We start from the raw sequence: 18,283 nt of genomic DNA, 5'->3' as shown, positions 1-18,283 counted from the left end.
CGCTGCCAGTACTGCCTGACTGGTCCTCGTGCCGGTGGCATGTAAAAAGCACCCACTACACTTTCGGTGTGTTTGGCGTTAGGAAGGGCATCCAGCTGTAGAAACTCTGCCAGATCAGATTGGAGCCTGGTGCAGCCATCTGGTTCACCAGATCTCAGTCAAATCGGCCAACCCATGCTAGCATGGAAAGCGGACGTTAAACGATGATGATGAAAGGCAGTGTATTTCAATAGAAATATGGTAACAAAGGGATTAAAGTGATCTAAATTTAAACATTCCATCAAAATTTTATTTTAGTTTGTTCCAAATACCAGCTTAATAATGACATTTACTCAAATAATTTTGAAATTTTTATTTAGATCACTTTTAACCTTTAATGTTCAGATTATTCTGTTGAATGTAATGCTTATCTATTCACATTGTTTTGAATTAATCATGTATTGTCCTATAGCTTTCAGAATTTTATGAGATGACTGCTAATTTTTAGAACATTGTAGAATAGGTGTGAGGGTAGTTTGAATATAAAGCATAATCTTTTTACTTGTTTGTCATTTGACTGCGGCCATGCTGGAGCACCGCCTTTAGTCGAGCAAATTGATCCCAGGACTTATTCTTTGTAAGCCTAGTACTTATTCTGTTGGTTCTTTTGCTGAACCACTAAGTTACGGGGCGTAAACACACCACCATTGGTTGGGGGACAAACAACACAAACGTATACACACACACACATACACACATATATACGATGGGCTTCTTTCAGTTTCCGTCTACCAAATTCACTCACAAGGCTTTGGTCAGCCTGGGGCTATAATAGAAGACACTTGCCCAAGGTGCCACGCAGTGGGAATGAACCCGTAGAATATTTTGGCTGGATATGGCTGGTTTAAATGGTAAAGGGTCAAACATAGCTTGTGATGTATAAACAGAGACATCATCAGACGGATTGATATCACAAGGGTTAAAAGCTGGGCTAGTTGATAGTTAATAATTAAGACCCAGTTTAATTTGTTCTTTCTAATGGACTAATTTGTGTCTTCGTTTTCTTTAACAGGTTACGTTTGTGATGATGATCTCATACCGAAGAATGCGTCTGTCATTGTTACCAGAGTTCCAGTGAACGAGCCACAACGGTCACAAATGAGAACATGGTGTGTATATTTAAGAATATTGTTTGGTGGTTGTGGTGGCATGCCAAGGGTTTGTGGTGTTAAAGTGAGGACTGTAGTGCTGTGAGGACATTGGGTGTACATTTAAGGGCATTGTTGTAGTGGTGTTGTGAAGGTTTTGTTTGTATTGTTGAGGGTGAGTACCTTTGTGGGATTGTATTGTAAGAAAATGGGATATATATATATATATATACATTTGAGGGCTTTGTGTAGTGGCGGTTTTTCAAGGGCTTGTGCGTTGAAGTTGGCTATTATGTGGTGGTGAAGTGAAGGCTTATGCAGTGGTATGCCAAGGGCTTGTGTTGGAATGAAAATTTTAGTGTTGTGAGAACATATTTAAGAGCATTCTGTTGCAGGGGTGTGGCGAGGTTTTTGTGGTTGCAGTGTAGTGAGGGCTGGTGCCTGTGGCAATATAGTATGGGTTTGTGTACTGGTGAACTTTAGGACCTGTGTGGTGATAGTATTGAGAAGACAAGGGATATATAAAAGCCTTGTATTGCGAGGATTTGTGTAGTTGAGGTGTAATGAGGGCTGATACTTGGTTTAGTATAGCAAGTTTGTGGTGGTTGTATTGTGAGAACATGAGATATATATTTAAGGCATTATGTAGTGGGCAGTTGTGGTTTAGTGAGGGCTGGTGCTTCTATTTTACATACATATAGATAGTGAGAGGTATATAGGCAATGTCAGTTTGATGGTAGGAATGAGCTAATATATGGCAAAAACATTTGGTCACTAAAGAACCTGTCTATGGAGATTGTTCTGCAAGAATCCTTGTCTGTTGTGTACAACAGAATTTTGCATATTATTTACATTCGACAGATATTTGTCCTCATCTTGTTTGTTGTTAACATGTTTCTTCAGGTGTCTTGGGGAAATTACGAACCTAGTTCTCATTCCTAAGGTATTTTTCGATATTATTATTATTGTTCAGGTCACTGCTTGGAATCAAACTTGGAATCTTGGGTTTAGTAGCCTGCACTCTTAACCACTACACCATATGCACACGGGCATATGACGTAATGGTTAATTACATTGAAAAAATACCTTAGGAGTGAGAACCCAGGTTCGAAATTTATCCAAGGCACCTGATGAAGGCTGCTGGGTATATCAGTCGAAACGTGTTAACAAGAAACAAGATGAGGACAAATATCCATCAAATGTAAATAATGTACATAATTCCTCATCTCTTAAATATAGAACAGAATTTTGCATAATTGTGTGTTTTTGATTTCCTGCATTTTCTGTGTATCAGTTAGTGGCGTGTAGTGACAGCAAGTCCTGCTGCTTGTTTAGTTAGTCCCTTTCTACATTAAATTTATGAACCCTTCGACATTCTAGAAAGATTTTGTTCTCAGATTGTTCTTTTTACATAGTCTTCCTCTTTTTTTTCCTCTTCTTTCCCTAGGCTACCACGAAGTGATGACTACCGAAAAAGTGTATGTATTTTGATTTTTTTCCATTTTTGCACCGTTAACAAACCAAAAAAATAAGTTGGGGTTAATCGATGCGTGTTGTTAGCCCCGTTTCTTAGCGGTCAACATCGCAAAAAAAACCCCCCTCAGTCAATGATCAAAAGTCATTTGGTCGAAAAAATGTAGCCTTTAAAATGGCAAGCGCGCGCGTGCGCATGTGTGTTTCTGTGTGTACGAGAGATTTGAGTGCACGCGCGTCTGCAATATTTTTATATCATTGCTCTTTATGCAATACATATATATATATATATATGTATACATATGCGTGTGTATATATATATATATATATATATATACATACATGTATACATATGTGTATACGTATGTGTGTGTATATATATACATACATACATATGTGTATACATATGTGTATACATATGTGTATACGTATGTGTGTGTATGTATGTATACATACATCATTTGCTTTTGTTTAAATATTTGTGTTTTCAAGGGTCAACATTTCTGACCCTTTGTATATGTGATGTCACTGATGGGGATATTTATTTTTTTAATTTGTGATTCAGAAGGTTTTTTTTTTTTTTTTATGAGGTTGGGGTGGAACAAGGAAAGGGTTGTTTGTTGACCCTTTGGCATATAGATTTCTCTACCGAGTGTGTAATGCTTATTCATTCATTGTTTTGAATTAATCCTGCATTATTTGATAGCTTCAAAAATGTCAGCAGGATTAGTTTCAGAACTGCATTGTCGGGGAGGTGTGAGAGGCCTGATCTGGTTGGCCCGATCATAGAAATGGTTGAATGTTTGGGCTGGACATGGTTGGTTTAAATGCTAAAGGGTTAAGGAAATGACCAGGGTTGATTGGGATGATCAGCACTCCCTAATTTTGTCTTCAGATTCTGGTAGAACAGAGGTGAGGAAATATTAAAAAAAAAAGGGGGGCAAAAAAAAAAATAGCAGACTGCAATTTGTGAATTCAAATACCCAGTCTTCATCTTAATTGTTGGAGTCTGCAAGTGGCAGAACCAACAACAGGATGAATGTCATGTTGCAGTTTTTAGGAACAAACAGCCCTTTTATGTTTTGAGTTCAAATCCCACTGAGATCATCCTTTCCTGGGTGGAATTTTGCTTTAAGGACCCCTATTATAACTCCTTGTAACTTTTTGGTTTGGGAATTTTTTTCAGAAATTTCTTGCAAATTTGTGTTTTATATACAGGAATTTACATGATTAGTCAACAACCCCCCCAAAAAAATTGTGATTAAGGTACATTGAGCTGTTGTTTTTAACACATCTCATGACCATCTTATACTGTCCTCTGTCAGTTTGATGTTTTGAATTTTTTCAATATCTTTCTTGCCATAAGCACATTTAATGGTCCATTGGGATTTAAGCCAAAAATTTGGACTGTCCAGATTTTTACGAAGAGTTTAACCCTTTAGTGTTCACATTATTCTGCCAAAATTAATCCTTTTTTATCCACATTGCCTTGAACTAATCAGGCATTGTCTTGTAGTTATGAGATTTTGATGATGTAGCTGTTAATTTTTAAAACGATATTGTAGGGCTGGTGTGAGAGACCAGTTTGAACATAAAACAGGTAGAATACTTTTGGCTGGATAAAATGCTAAAGGGTTAAAAAAATTTTTTTAATTAAGAGATTGAAAAAAATTGAAATTTTTTTTCATAGTTGTGAATTCCCATCTGTAAAAAAGAAATTTGCTAAAATTTTCTGAAAATTCCAAAATGCAAAAGATAGGGTGTTTGAAGCAGAATTCCACCCAGGATTGCTAAATTTAAATTACTGTATTCTGTGTGTGGCCAGTATAACCATGAGGCCCACTCTCAGGATTTGCTCAAGACACTGTTCTACAAATAATTAGTAATAAACCCCCAAAAAGCCTGTGTTTTAGTTAATTTTAAAATTCTAATTAATTTTGGGAGAATTCAGGAAATTGAAGGGGGTGATGTATTATCTTAATTTTTAAAATTTATTTTTGGGGGTGTTTTGTGTCTCTTGCAGGAAATATTGTAAGAGTTTGATTAATAATAAAAGAAAAAAAATTATATTTTTTTTTAACACCTGTCTTAATGACAGCCAATGATTGTACTCCTAAATTATAATTTTTTTGTGTGTGAATATATATATATTTATATATAAATATGTCTTTGAATTGGCTTGTTTGCAAAGATGGAAGCTGTCTTCCATGCACACAATGTCCCTCTCAATGTCCTCAAGTGTGTTGTTGTTTACCGCCAAGTCAACCCTGATCAAGCAGACCTGTGGTCAAGGTCACTCTAACCATGACCACCTCAGCTCTTTTTTTTTTTCCAGACACTTCCTTTTTTTTTTTTTTTTTTTTTTTTGTGTTATTAAATTGCAGGCTGTAGTCCAAGTGGATTTAGCTACTATTTGTAACAGGCCACACAAAACCATACAGAGCCTTCCTCGTTGGTTTACCTGTGTGTTGAATTGCTTTCTCTGTGTGTGTAAATGAGCTAGCTGGCCCTCACATGACTCCTATCTCTTCTGTGTATGTATGCATGTGTCCACCTGAGGCAACCTAATCCTTCATCTGTCTTTGCATGAAGGATTTTCTTACTTTTATTTGGGACAGATTGGCTCCCTGTGCATATATTTTTCTCTTGTGCCAGCCCCACTGATCCCCATAGTTTTTCTTTGGCATTACTACAGCTCTACTCTACTGTACTTGTTTATATCTAGTTGATGGAGCCATTGCTATGGTCAGCTGGGTACTTTGCTGCTAACTGGGTACTTTGCTGCTAACTGGGTACTCTTTCAATTCTTTATATCTGGTTGGCTAAGCTAGTGTTTTGGTTATGACCAACACACTTCAGTACTAATTGGGTAGCATATTGCTGCTCCTCTTGGCCCATTGTTGAAATCTCTCAACATGAAACCTATGGTAGCCTGGTTAACCCACAAAAAAAAAAATGTACATGCATGCATGCAGGTGCTCAGCTTGTGTCTGAGGATGACCATCACTGACCATAGCACAAAGAAAATGTTTGGTAGTGCCCATGTATGAGGTTATTTGCACCCACAGTTGGCTTCCATGCTCAACATGATGCCCTCCTCCTATTCAACTAGGCATACTGGTGATTGCACAACCTAAAATTTTAGGTCCCATGAGGCTTAGCACAATACCTTACAGACCATCCATGAGTATGCATGTGTGTATATATATCATCATTTAACATCTGCTCTCCATGCTGGCATGGAGCAGTCCAAACTCCAACTATTTGTTGTGGCATGATCTGTATGGCTGGATGCTCTTCCTAATGCCCACCACATAGCAGTGTGTGCTGGGTGCCTTTTACATGCCATCAGCACAGGTGCATTAATGCAGCACTGCATGGGTGGTTTTTATGTGGTGTGGCACCAACAACGCCTGAAAAGACAAGCCTGTATGTGTGAAAGACTGATTTTACTTAGCTACACTTGATGTCTTATCAAGTGTAGCAAATTGCCACATCTCCCATTCCCTTGTCATTTCTTCAGTGAGGTCCAGTGTCCAATACACACACACACACACACACACACACACACACACACACACACACACACACACACACACACACCACACACACACACACACACACACACACACCACCACACACACACACACACACACACACACACACACACACACACACACACACACACACACACACACACACACCACACACACACCACACACACCACACACACACACACACACACACCACACACACACACACACACACACACACACACCACACCACACAACACACACACAACACACCCACACACAACACCACACACACACACACACACACACCACACACACCACACACACACACACACACACACACACACACACACACACACCACACACACACACACACACTCACACACACTCTCTCTCTCTCTCTCTCTCTCTCTCTCTCTCTCTCTCTCTCTCTCTCTCTTCTCTCTCTCTCTCTCTCTCTCTGCTGTATTTAGTATATAGCAGCTTTGGAGTAAACACTTTCAGGTCCTCCCGTTGGGGATTGAACCAAACATCACTTGGTTACAGGGTCGCTTGTCATGGTTGGCATTGTGTTTTCTATTCTAAGTTACATGCCAATTCCTTTTTATTTATTTCTACTCTACTACCCCTATTCTTCCAACGTCTTTGTTTTGTATGAGAAAATATTTTATTTTTCTACTGTGTGTATATAAATATATATATATCTATTCTAACCTCATCATACTGAACTCTGTATATAAATATATTTGTTTTAAATAAAGATATAAGCTCTGTGTTGTCTTGCTTATTTATTTTCATATTTAGTAATGTATTATGTATTGAGTGTGTGTGTGTATGCATATATATATTGATATCCATATGTAATTTATATATGGTGATATACGTATATAATTTGGTATATTATCTCCTTTGTGTGTTTAATTATGTTACATGAGGTTTGTATGTGTGTATGTCTACTGCAAAGGTTTATACATACACATATCACACCTTGGTACTGTCTAAATTCGGATCTGTATTGATAGGCCTCAAATGATAGAGTAAATACTTGTGGTATGCAAATCAGTCACTCCAGCTTTGTGTAGCTGCTGGATTTGGTTGTGTATATGAACAGCTTGGCTACTTATATCTTATGGTGTTGGATAAGTGATGTAGACACCTGATGAGAGGTCAATAAGGTTCGAAAATCGGTTAACCCGTTAGCGTTCAGATTACTCTATCTTTGTTATATTTAAAGATTCTTTGTTATATTTAAAGTAATTGAAAAAAACAGAGAGCATCTCAAAATAAATAAAGTAACGAAAGGGTTAATGTCAATTTGGGTTAAGCTTCTTTCTGAGGATGGTTCTGTCTCTGTAAACAGCTTGTCTATATGGTAGATTTATAGCCTGGACTAGATTTTAGAATTAAAAGGGTTGTGTTATAGCATAAATTGAATTGTCTTAGACTATCTAGTTTTCTTACTTTATGTAGAGTTTAACTTTTTTGATGCCAATCTACCTGGGGCTGTGATAAAAATTTTGTCTTAGTTGTACTCTTTTACTTGTTTCAGTCATTTGACTGCAGCCATACTGGAGCACTGCCTTTATAGTCGAGCAAATCGCCCCCAGAGCTTATTCTTTGTAAGCCTAGTTCTTATTCTATCGGTCGCTTTTGCCGAACTGCTAAGTTACGGGGACGTAAACACACTAGCATCAGTTGTCAAGCGATGCTAGAGGGACAAACACAGACACACAAACATATATACACACACGACAGGCTTCTTTCAGTTTCTGTCTACCATATCTACTCACAAGGCTTTGGTGGGCCCGAGGCTATAGTAGAAGACGCTTGCCCAAGGTGCCATGCAGTGGGATTGAACCCGGGACCGAGCAAGCTACTTACCACACAGTCACTCCTGTGCCTACTGTTGTGCTGATTAAAAACTTGTCAAAATTTCAAGTTAATTTGTTCTAACAAACGTCTTAACGAAAAATTAATTTTACTAAATTCATTCTTTTCAAAATTAAACTGCAGGTTTCAATTCAGATCACTTTAACCCTTTTGTTACCATATTTCTATTGAACTGTACTATCTTTGTTTCAATTTGAAACTAATGAATTTAGTAAAATAACTTTTTCATTAAATTGGTGTTTGGGACATAACATGAAATTTTTGATGGAAGGTTTTTAGATCACTTTAACCCTTTTGTTACCATATTTCTTTTGAAATGCACTTGACTTTGTTCCAATTAATTTTAGAGAATAATGAAGGATTTAGTAAAATAACTTTATCATTATTTATTTACTGTTTGGAACATAAATTAGCTTGAAATTTCAATGGAAGGTTCTAGTTTAGGTCGCTTTATTTTCTCTTTTATTTATTTATAGTTTTACCATATTTCTATTGAGTACACTGCCTTTGTGTATTGAATTTTGAAAATGAATAATTTAGTAAAACAGTTTTGTCGTTATCAAGCTGGCATTTGGAACATAAGTTATCTTGAAATTTTGAATGGATGGTTTTAATTTAGCTCACTTTGACCTTTTTGTTAGCATATTTCTGTTGAAATACATTGCTTTGTTTCAATCAATTTTCAAAAAAGTGAAAAATTTGTTTAAATAATTCTGTTATTAAGTTGGAGTTTGGAACATAAGTTATTGAATTTTGATGGAAAGTTTTGACATGGATATCTTTAACCCTTTCATTACTGTATTTATTTTGAGAAGCTCTGTGTTTCTTTGAATTACTTTGAATATAATGAAGAAATTACTAAAATAACAGTTATCATTCAGCTAGTGTTAGGAGCATAAATTGTGGCTAAGGTTTGGTGGAAGATTTTAATTCAAAACTTTTGAAAACAAGGCATTTGTACTACAGAGCCAGAGGCATTTCAGCTGGGTTGATATTAAAAGGGCTAAAAATATCATAGTGACTTTAACCCTTTCATTACTGTATTTCTGTTGAGATGCTCTGTGTTTCTTTCATTTACTTTAAATATAACAAAGAATTTAGTAAAATAACTTAGTTATCATTCAGCTAGTGTTAGGAACATAAATTGTGACTAAGGTTTGGTGGAAGATTTTAATTCAAAACTTATGAAAACAAGACATTTGTACCACAGAGCCAGAGGCGGTTTCAGTCGGGTTGGTAACGAAACCCTGGAAGTTTTGCATCAGAGAATTAAGATCTCAGTTGTGTCGGTATTAAAGGGCTAATTCGTATAGGGACATTTAAAAAAATATTTTATATTGTGGGGTTAGCATCAGAAAGTTTCCCAACAGCGGTGCATCAGCATGGCCGCAGTTCTGAGCTGAAACTACAGGAGTAATAAAAAAAAAAATCCTGCATAAAAACTAGACCTCTTTCTTCAGTTTGGCTTTTCCAGCCTGGCACAACCGCCTGTATCTGTTTCAGCATAACATGTATTTTGCTATGGGCTGGGTGCATTTTATTTATCAAGCAGCACTAGATAGACATGGAAGAACTAATCTAGACTCTTTACTCTGTATCAGCTTTTACACATTTCTTTGGTTTACCTCTAGGTTTCATGAGTAGCCATTTTCTTAGACAGGTTGCCTTAACCCTTTCGTTACTGTATTTAATTTGAGATGCTCTGTGTTTCTTTCAATTAATTTTAAATATAACAAAGAATTTAGTAAAATAACTTAGTTATCATTCAGCTAGTGTTAGGAACATAAATTGTGACTAAGGTTTGGTGGAAGATTTTAATTCAGATCTTATGAAAACAAGACATTTATACTCAGATCCAGAGCTGGTTTCAGCCGGGTTGGTATCAAAAGGGTTAATAGACCAAGAATTTTTTTTTTCTGCTGACTGTATTTATCTAAATAGGGTTGTATTTAACCCTTTAGTATTCAGATTATTCTGTGAATGAATATTCAATGAAATGCCTAATTATTCAAATTGCTTTGAATTAATCATGCATTATCTTGTAGCTATGAAATTTTGATGTGGTAGCTTACTTTAATAACATAGTCAGGAAGGTGTGAGAGGCTGAATTTGGCCAGTTTGAACATAACAATATTTAAGCCAGGTTTGGCCTGTTTAAATGCTAAATGGTGAAATGTGAGGAGTTTGCATGAATGAGTTAATCTCTCCCATTGTTATAGTAGCAAAAGTATTACTACCTCTTTTTTTTTCTCTCCCCTATAAATTATTGTTTATTACAGATTTTTGTGTTATTGTGAAAACATATTTTATACTGTCCCCCCCCATTTCCCAGATAAGATTTCTGGCAAATATTAAAATATTTGTTTTTTGTTTTTTTACTATTTTTATTAATATTACACAGGAAAGTGGATTAGCAGATTCATTAGAACGGTGGATAAATACTTTGGGGGTAGTGCTTATGTTCCCAGTTCAAACCATGCCAAAGTCACTTTTGACTTACATCCTCCTGGGATCAATAAAATATAGTACCAATCAAATTTTGAGAGATTTGACTAACCCCTCAACCCTTCGAAATAGTGGCCTAGTTGCTATGTAAGAAATTAAAGATACTGTGAAAGTGTGTGGCTTAGTGGTTTGGGTGGTGCATGCCGGATTACAAGATTGCAGTTTCAATTCCTGAATGGAGTGGTGAATTATGTTCTTGAGTGAACACTTCATTTCATGTTGCTCTGGTCCTTTCAGAAAGCGGCAATCTTTCAGAATCGAGCATTTCTTCTGACATGTTCTAAGTTCATCCTGTCAGAGTTGATAAAATAAGTACTAGTTGAGGACTGGGGTTGACAAGAGACACAAGCCTCTTCCCCTAAATTTCAAGCCTTGGGCCTAGAAAAGAAAGGATTATTATTATTATTATTAAGGCAGTGTGCTGGCAGAATCCTTAGCAGATTAGGCAAAATGCTTAGCTTTTCGTTAGTCTTCATGTCCTGAGCGCAAATTCCATTGGGGTTAACTTTGCTTTTCATCCTTTTGGGGTTGATTAAATTAAGTACCAGTCAAGTATTGGGGTCGATGTGATTGACTCCATCCCCCATCAAATTTCAGGCCTTGTGCCTATAGTAGAAAGGATTTGCGGTGGTGAAGCACGACCTTTGAACATTAGGTCTCATAGAAGTAATGACTAGTAACTGGGACCTTTGGAAATATGCTGTGCTTGAGAAGACCAGGCAAGCCAAGTGAAACCTTAACCCATGGCCTATGCCAGGGGTGTAACCAGCCCACTTATGCATACCTTTCCTTCATTGGACACTAAACTCTGCTTGTGAAGACCTGTTGAGGCAAGTGAAATCAAATTCAATGACTGGAAAAATAGAGTAGAAGGATTATTATAATTAAGGTGATGAGCTAGTAGAATCATTAGCATACCAGACAAAATGCTTTGAGGCATGTCTTATGGTTTTGGGTTCAAATTCTTCCAAGGCTGACTTTGTCTTTTATCCTTTAGGGGCCCATAGAATAATAGTTAAGCACTGGGGTTGATGAAATTAAGTACCCTTCTTCCCTGAATTTCAGGCCTTGTGCCTGTAGCATAAAGAATTATTAAAAGGGTACTGAATCAACAGAATTGGTTGAGAATGTAGTGAAAACCTTAGAGAATTTTGTCCTTTTATATTTAGGTAAAAAAAAAAAGGAAAAAAATACCCTGGACATTACTGGGTTGTGTTTTAGGGGCTTGTAGGGTCGATTACTCAGTATCTGTGACATAAATAATCAGACCATCATATTTTCCTTGAATGGGACTTCTTTACTGCTAAGTGGACAGGAGCAATGTGAAATGGGTTTTTCTCAAGAATGCAACACATTGGCAATTGAAACCATAAATCTTGTGATTGGGGTGTGACGATGTAACCACTAGGCCATGTGCCTCCACTGATTCTTAAGGCGTTGATCTAATTATTTTCTTCCCTTAAAATGTGTGGCCATTGCTGGTATTATTTTAAAACAAGTGAGAACCAGGTAACATAACTTGTATGTGCTAGCAAGAGAGCTTCTATGGTTGCTCCACCTGCTGGAAGCAGGAGCTAGATCTTTAAAATGTGCCTCACTGTCTTAGAAAAAGGAAGGACAAATTGGACAATGTCTTTGGTCAGTATGTCTCAAATTTCTATTTTTTATTTCATGCTGCACCAGAAATTTAAAAGAAATTAACTTTGCGCTCGGCATGGAATGTTTAATCAAAACAACATATTAACCTTTTTGTTACTACATTTCTTTTGAAATGCACTGCCTTTGTTCAAATTAATTTCTAAAATAATTTAGTAAAATAACTTCAACATGGGGTTGACTTTGCTTTTCATCCTTTTGGGGTTGATAAATTAAGTACCAGTCAAGTACTGGGGTCGATGTGATTGACTCCATCCCCCACCAAATTTCAGGCCTTGTGCCTATAGTAGAAAGGATTTGAGGTGGTGAAGCACAACCTTCGAACATTGGGCATCACCGAGGCAATGACTAGTGACCGGGACCTTTGGGAGCAGATTTTAATTTAGTTCACTTTAACCCCTTTGATAGCATAATAGGCTGGAAAGGTGTATTGTTGAACCAAAGGCAGTTTTGGTTGGGTTGGTTTCAGAATGGTTAAACATTTCATAGGCTCAAGGATTGGCAGAATTTATAAGGGTGATGGGGACAAAATTATTACTGTATTACATCCCCATTTTTTTTATGGTCTGGGGTCAGATATATCTTATTTATAAGGTTTAAGGCAGTGAGCTGGCAGAATTGTTAGCTCACCAGACAAAATGCTTAATATTGTGTTGGTCTTTACATTCAGAGTTCAAATTCTGACGATGTCGACTTTGCTTTTCATTCTTTCAGAGTTGATAAAATAAATACCAGCTGAGCATTGGGGGTCGATATAATCAATGTGCTTCCTCCCTTAATTGCTAACCTTTACCAAAATTTGTGGGATTTAATGTGGCGAGCTGGTAGACTTAGCACAGTGGACAAAATGTTTAGCGGCATTTCGTTGTCCTTACATTCTGAGTTCAAATTCTGCCGAGGTTGACTTTGCCTGTCATCCTTTCAGCATTGATAAAATAGGTAATGGGGAGATGTAATTGACTTTCCTGTCCCCTCAAAAATTACTGGTCCTGTTCCCAATTTCAAAACCATTATTTATAGGGTTTTATAAATATAAGTACCTGAATTTCTCAATTGAATCGGAGGTCTTTTGATACCTCTGAAATTACAATGTATTTTTTTATTTATTTTTTTTTTTACACTAAAATATTTTACGGAAATATATTTGTAAAAAAAAAAAAAAATTTAAGCAAAATTTCTATTTTTTTTAATAGCAAAAAAAAAATGTAATGATTTACTATTTTATATATTTATATGTTTTGTATGTCTTTTGTTATAATGACACCAAAATTGTATTTTTTTTAAATTTAAAAAATTTTTTTACGAAACTATAAAAAAAATATTAACAAAAAATATCAACATCAAAACACAATTTGAAAAAAAATCTTTAAATCTTTTGTATATTTTTATTTCATATTTTTTTGTTGTTGGTTGTATAATGAAAGTTTTCATTATATTAAATAAAATGTTGCATTTTTACTTGAGTCTATTGTTTCAAGATGTATCTCCTGATATTAACCATAAAGCTTTTGTAATATCATACATATATACATATATCCTTGTTCATCTCCCGTCGGGGGTCAGCTTTACCTTCCATTCTTCCAAGGGAGAAGTGGTATATAAATACAAAACCTAGGGCTGATTTAATCAACTAGATCTTTCCCCAATTTCATCCGAAACTGAGTGGCTTTGTTGTACCAATGCTAGAATTCAGGATTGTAATTCTCACATGTTGAAAGCCCGTCGAGGTCAACTTCACCTCCTATTCTTCCTAGGTGTAGGTGGTCTATAAAATAAAAGGCCCCGTTAAGCATCAGGATAGATTTAACATCCTTCTCCCTTCCATCAAAAAATGGGTAGGTTTAGTGTTCAAATCCTAAGGTCAGCTTTGCCAGTTATTCTTCCAGGAAGTGTTAGCAATAAGTCCATGCTTGATGCTAGGGCTGGTTTGCCTATCCCCTCCCCAGAGGGGTCAACTTGTCCCCCTTCACTTGAAAACAGGTGGCCCTGTTATCAATGTTAAAGATTCTAGTTCTTACCTGTTCAGATCCTACTGAAGTTGGTTTTCCATTTCATTCTTCCAATAGGGAAATGCTTGGTAAAATAGAATCCTAGAAGTCCCACTTTGTTGCTGGGTTCAGTTTTAATTAGCTCTAAAAAGGGGTAGTCAGTACCAATGAAAATAATCGCATATCTTTGCTTATATCCCACCGAGATTAACTTCACTTTTCATTCTTCCAGGTGGGTAGAGGGTTGATAAAAGGTGGCGAGCTGGCAGAATCGTTAGTACGCCGGGCGAAATGCTTAGCGGTATTTCGTCTGCTGTTACGTTCTGAGTTCAAATTCCGCTGAGGTCGATTTTGACTTTCATCCTTTCGGGGTCGATAAATTAAGTACCAGTGACGCACTGGGACCGATCTAATCGACTCAATCCCTTTGTCTGTCCTTGTTTGTCCCCTCGTGGGCATAAAGAAACAAGAGGGTTGATAAAATAAGCCTGTTTGGTGTTGTGGTCAATTTTAGCTAGCTCTAACCTCCTCGTTTTGCTCAAAAACCAGTGACCAGTACCAATCAAAGCAATCTTATATCTATGTTCTATTCTTACTGAGGCCATCTTTGCCCTTCGTTCTTCGAGTGTGGGCAGGTAGTTGATAAAAATAAGTGCCTGTTTGGTGTTGGGGTCAATTTTAGTTAACCCTAACCTCATTTCTCTCAAAAATGGCTGACCAGTACCAATGAAAGCAATCATATACCTCTGTTCTATTCCCACCGAGGTCAACTTAGCCTTTCATTCCTCCAGCATGAATAAGAAGATGATAAAAAGAAGTTTCTGTTTGTGCTGGAGGCAATTCTAGTTAGCTCCAGCCTCCCCAATTTTTACTAAAACAAAAGGGGTGGTGGTGGGTGACCAATAAAAACAATTATATATCCATGTTCAAATACCACTGAGGTCAACATTTCCTTTCCTTCTCCCAGGGTGGGGAAGTGGTTGATGAAATAAGTCCGTTTGGTGCTGGGGTTAGTTTACTTAACCATGTCCTCTCCATGACAACATTCTTGCTGTTAATATTATATTCCGTATAATTAGTTCTTAGCTGTTCAAACCCCAACATGATCAGGTTTACTCTTCTTCCTTGTGGGGTTAGTAAGTGGATAGCAGGGCAGTAGCATGTGAAGGCGCATGGCTCAGTGGTTAGAGCATCGAGCTTATGATCATGAGGTGGTGAGTTCAAATCCCGGACCAGGCTGCGTGTTGTGTTCTTGAGCAAGACACTTTATTTCACGTTGCTCCTGTTCACTCAGCTGTAGAAATGAGTTGCGACATCACAGGTGCCAAGCTGTATCGGGACCTTTGCCTTTCCCTTGGATAACACTGGTGGCGCGGAGGCGGTATGCATGAGTGACTGCTGGTCCTCTATAAACAACCTTACCCGGTCTTGTGCCTGGGAGGGTAACTTTCTACGTGCAATCCCGTGGTCAGTCTTGACCGAAGGTGGGAGTCTCTTAATAGTTGGAGGGAGTAGGGGTTGATTTAACCCTTTTAACATTCGGGTTACTCTCAACTGTTATGCTTGTTTATTATTCACATTGTTTTGAATTAAGCATACACTATATCGTAGCCACAAGATTTCGACCATGTAATTGTTTATTTTTGGAACGACATTGTAGGATTAGTGGGAGAGGCTGGATCTGGCCAAGTTCAACCTAAAACAAGCAGAACATTTTAACATTGAGATTACTCTGTCAAATGTATGGCTTATTTATTCACATTGTTTTGAATTAATTACGCATTATCTTCAATGATGTAATTGCTTATTTTTAGAACATTGTAGGTGTGAAATAACAGATCTAATCAGGTTGAATATTTGGGTCAATATATAGTCAGTTAAACCTTTTAGCATTCAGATTGCCCTGTCAAATGTAATACCTATTTATTTATACTATTTTGAATTAACCATGCATTATCTTGTAGCATCAAGATTTTGATGACGTAATTTTTAATTTTTAGAATGACATCCTGGGGTAAGTGGGAGAGGCCAGATATGGCCAATTTAACCCTTCAGCATCCAGATTACTCTGTCAAATATTATGCTTATTTATTCACATAGTTTTGAATTAAACTCAAAATTGAAATCGATCAACATCAATGGAAATTGTAGCTGTGATACCAGTGCCGGTGGCACGTAAGAGAACCATCCAAACATTGCCATTGCCAGCGCCGCCCCGACTGGCCTCCATGCCGGTGGCACGTAAAAAGCACCATCTGATCGTGGCCGTTTGCCAACCTTGTCTGGCACCTGTGCTGGTGGCATGTAAAAAGCACCCACTACACTCGCGGAGTGGTTGGCGTTAGGAAGGACATCCAGCCGTAGAAACATTGTCAGATCAGACTGGGCCTGGTGCTGGCTTCCCAGACCCCAGTTGAACCGTCCGACCCATGCTAGCATGGAAAGAGGACGCTAAACAATGATGATGATGAAACTTGTAGCTTTGAAATTTCGATGATGTGAATGCTCAATTTTAGAACAACATAGTAGGGTAGGTGTGAGAGGTCAGATGTGGCCAGTAAAATGCTAATGATTTGACCCTTTCGCATTTAAACTGTCCATATCCAGCCTAATTATTCTACTTGTTTTATGTTAAAACTAACCAGATGTGGCTTCTCACACCTACCCCACAATGTTATTCCAAAAGTTAAACCTTCTCCTTATTGGAACCTCAAAGCTACAGGATATTACATGGTTAAATATAAAACAATATAAGCTTTACATTTGACAGTGTAATCTGAATACTAAAGGGATAAGCCCTTTACCTCTTACAGCATATAGACCATTGATGACTTTTCACCACCATTCTCAATTTTGGGTTCCCATGGGGCTGTTCCAATGGAGAAAAGCCTTCTTATCCCAGATTGTGTTGGTTTTGAATTATCATCAATGCTTCTGTAATGTAGCTTTTTTCATATCTAGGCATGGGCGTTGGTCCTATGCAAAGCCCTTTTTTTGGCCTCTGTCCATTGACCTATCCAGCATGGGAGGCCCTAGCCAGAGCATGCACTCCAACGGCATAGGTCTCAGGGTGATTGAGACCCACAAACCACCACCCAGCAGTAAGGACTGGACCTTGAACTGAATGCCAGTCTGTAGGGTTAACTTTCCAGCTATTCCTGGGGACTGATTTATGACCAAGTGAAGTGGAGCAGCATGAAATGAAGTATCTTGCTCAAGAATTCAATGCACTGCCTGACCTGGAAATTGAAACCCTTATCTTATACTTATGAGTGTAACACCCTAACCCAGTGTTTCTCAACCTTTTTACCCTTGCATAACTCTTAAAATAAATTATGCCTCAAGGAACCCCTGCACAAAAAAAAAAAAATGATATACTATATTTTTTTCATCGTACTTCACGTGACCATATATATATATATATATATATATATACGTATTTCAAAATAAAAAATTACCCTTTAACAGGTAATTTTTACATGCTAGAAATAGCAGCCAAAAACCACAATTTTATGGCAAATTTCGAAGCACATGAAAAATTACCCGTTAAAGGGTAATTTTCTATTTTGAAATACGAATATGTTGTCTATTGACTTTTTATACATGCTAGGCCACTGGTGGTGATATTTATAACGAGTATTCGCCACCCTATATATGTATATATATATATATATACATACACACACACACATAGTTGTTATATTTTTTGATAACATAATAGGTTAGATAGGACAATGTCAATATTACAATTAATATGTTGTGCATATATAGTAATATTATGATCGTGAAATTAGTATTAGCTTATCTTACTCTTTCGCAGAACCCCGGTTGAGAAACGCTTCCCTAACCACTAGGCTAGGTCATCGAGCTCCCATCCCATAGCATGATTAGGGATTTCTGTCATGTGGGTGGTTCAGCTGGGATGCTATTTACCTGACCCACAGCACACCTGTCCATCTGTAAACGGTCTTTTACATTCATTTTTAGGATCATCCATGGTTGTGAAAATCTGTGTGTGTTTGTGCTTAGATATATTTGCATTGCACATGTATGTTATGGAGACATAATTATTTGCATGCCTGTGTGTGTATGTACAGACATGCTTGTATGT

The 18,283-nt window shown here is 37.3% G+C and overlaps 1 protein-coding gene across 6 annotated transcripts in view; it reads left to right on the top strand.

The window, feature by feature from the left end:
• Positions 1-18,283, top strand: part of LOC115225468 (E3 ubiquitin-protein ligase RBBP6) — a 121,910-nt gene that overhangs the window by 36,386 nt on the left and 67,241 nt on the right. For all 6 annotated transcript variants that reach the window (XM_036514127.1, XM_036514130.1, XM_029796422.2 and 3 more), the window contains 2 exons: positions 1,052-1,148; positions 2,575-2,605. In XM_036514127.1, the coding sequence (XP_036370020.1) occupies positions 1,052-1,148; positions 2,575-2,605 (128 nt within the window). The remainder of the gene's footprint in view (positions 1-1,051; positions 1,149-2,574; positions 2,606-18,283) is intronic.

The sequence above is a fragment of the Octopus sinensis genome, linkage group LG27 (genome assembly GCF_006345805.1).
Source record: "Octopus sinensis linkage group LG27, ASM634580v1, whole genome shotgun sequence".
In the NCBI taxonomy this organism is placed as follows: Eukaryota; Metazoa; Mollusca; class Cephalopoda; order Octopoda; family Octopodidae; genus Octopus; species Octopus sinensis.
Note: the sequence above shows the minus strand (reverse complement) of the source record. Positions and strands in the feature narration are given on the sequence as shown.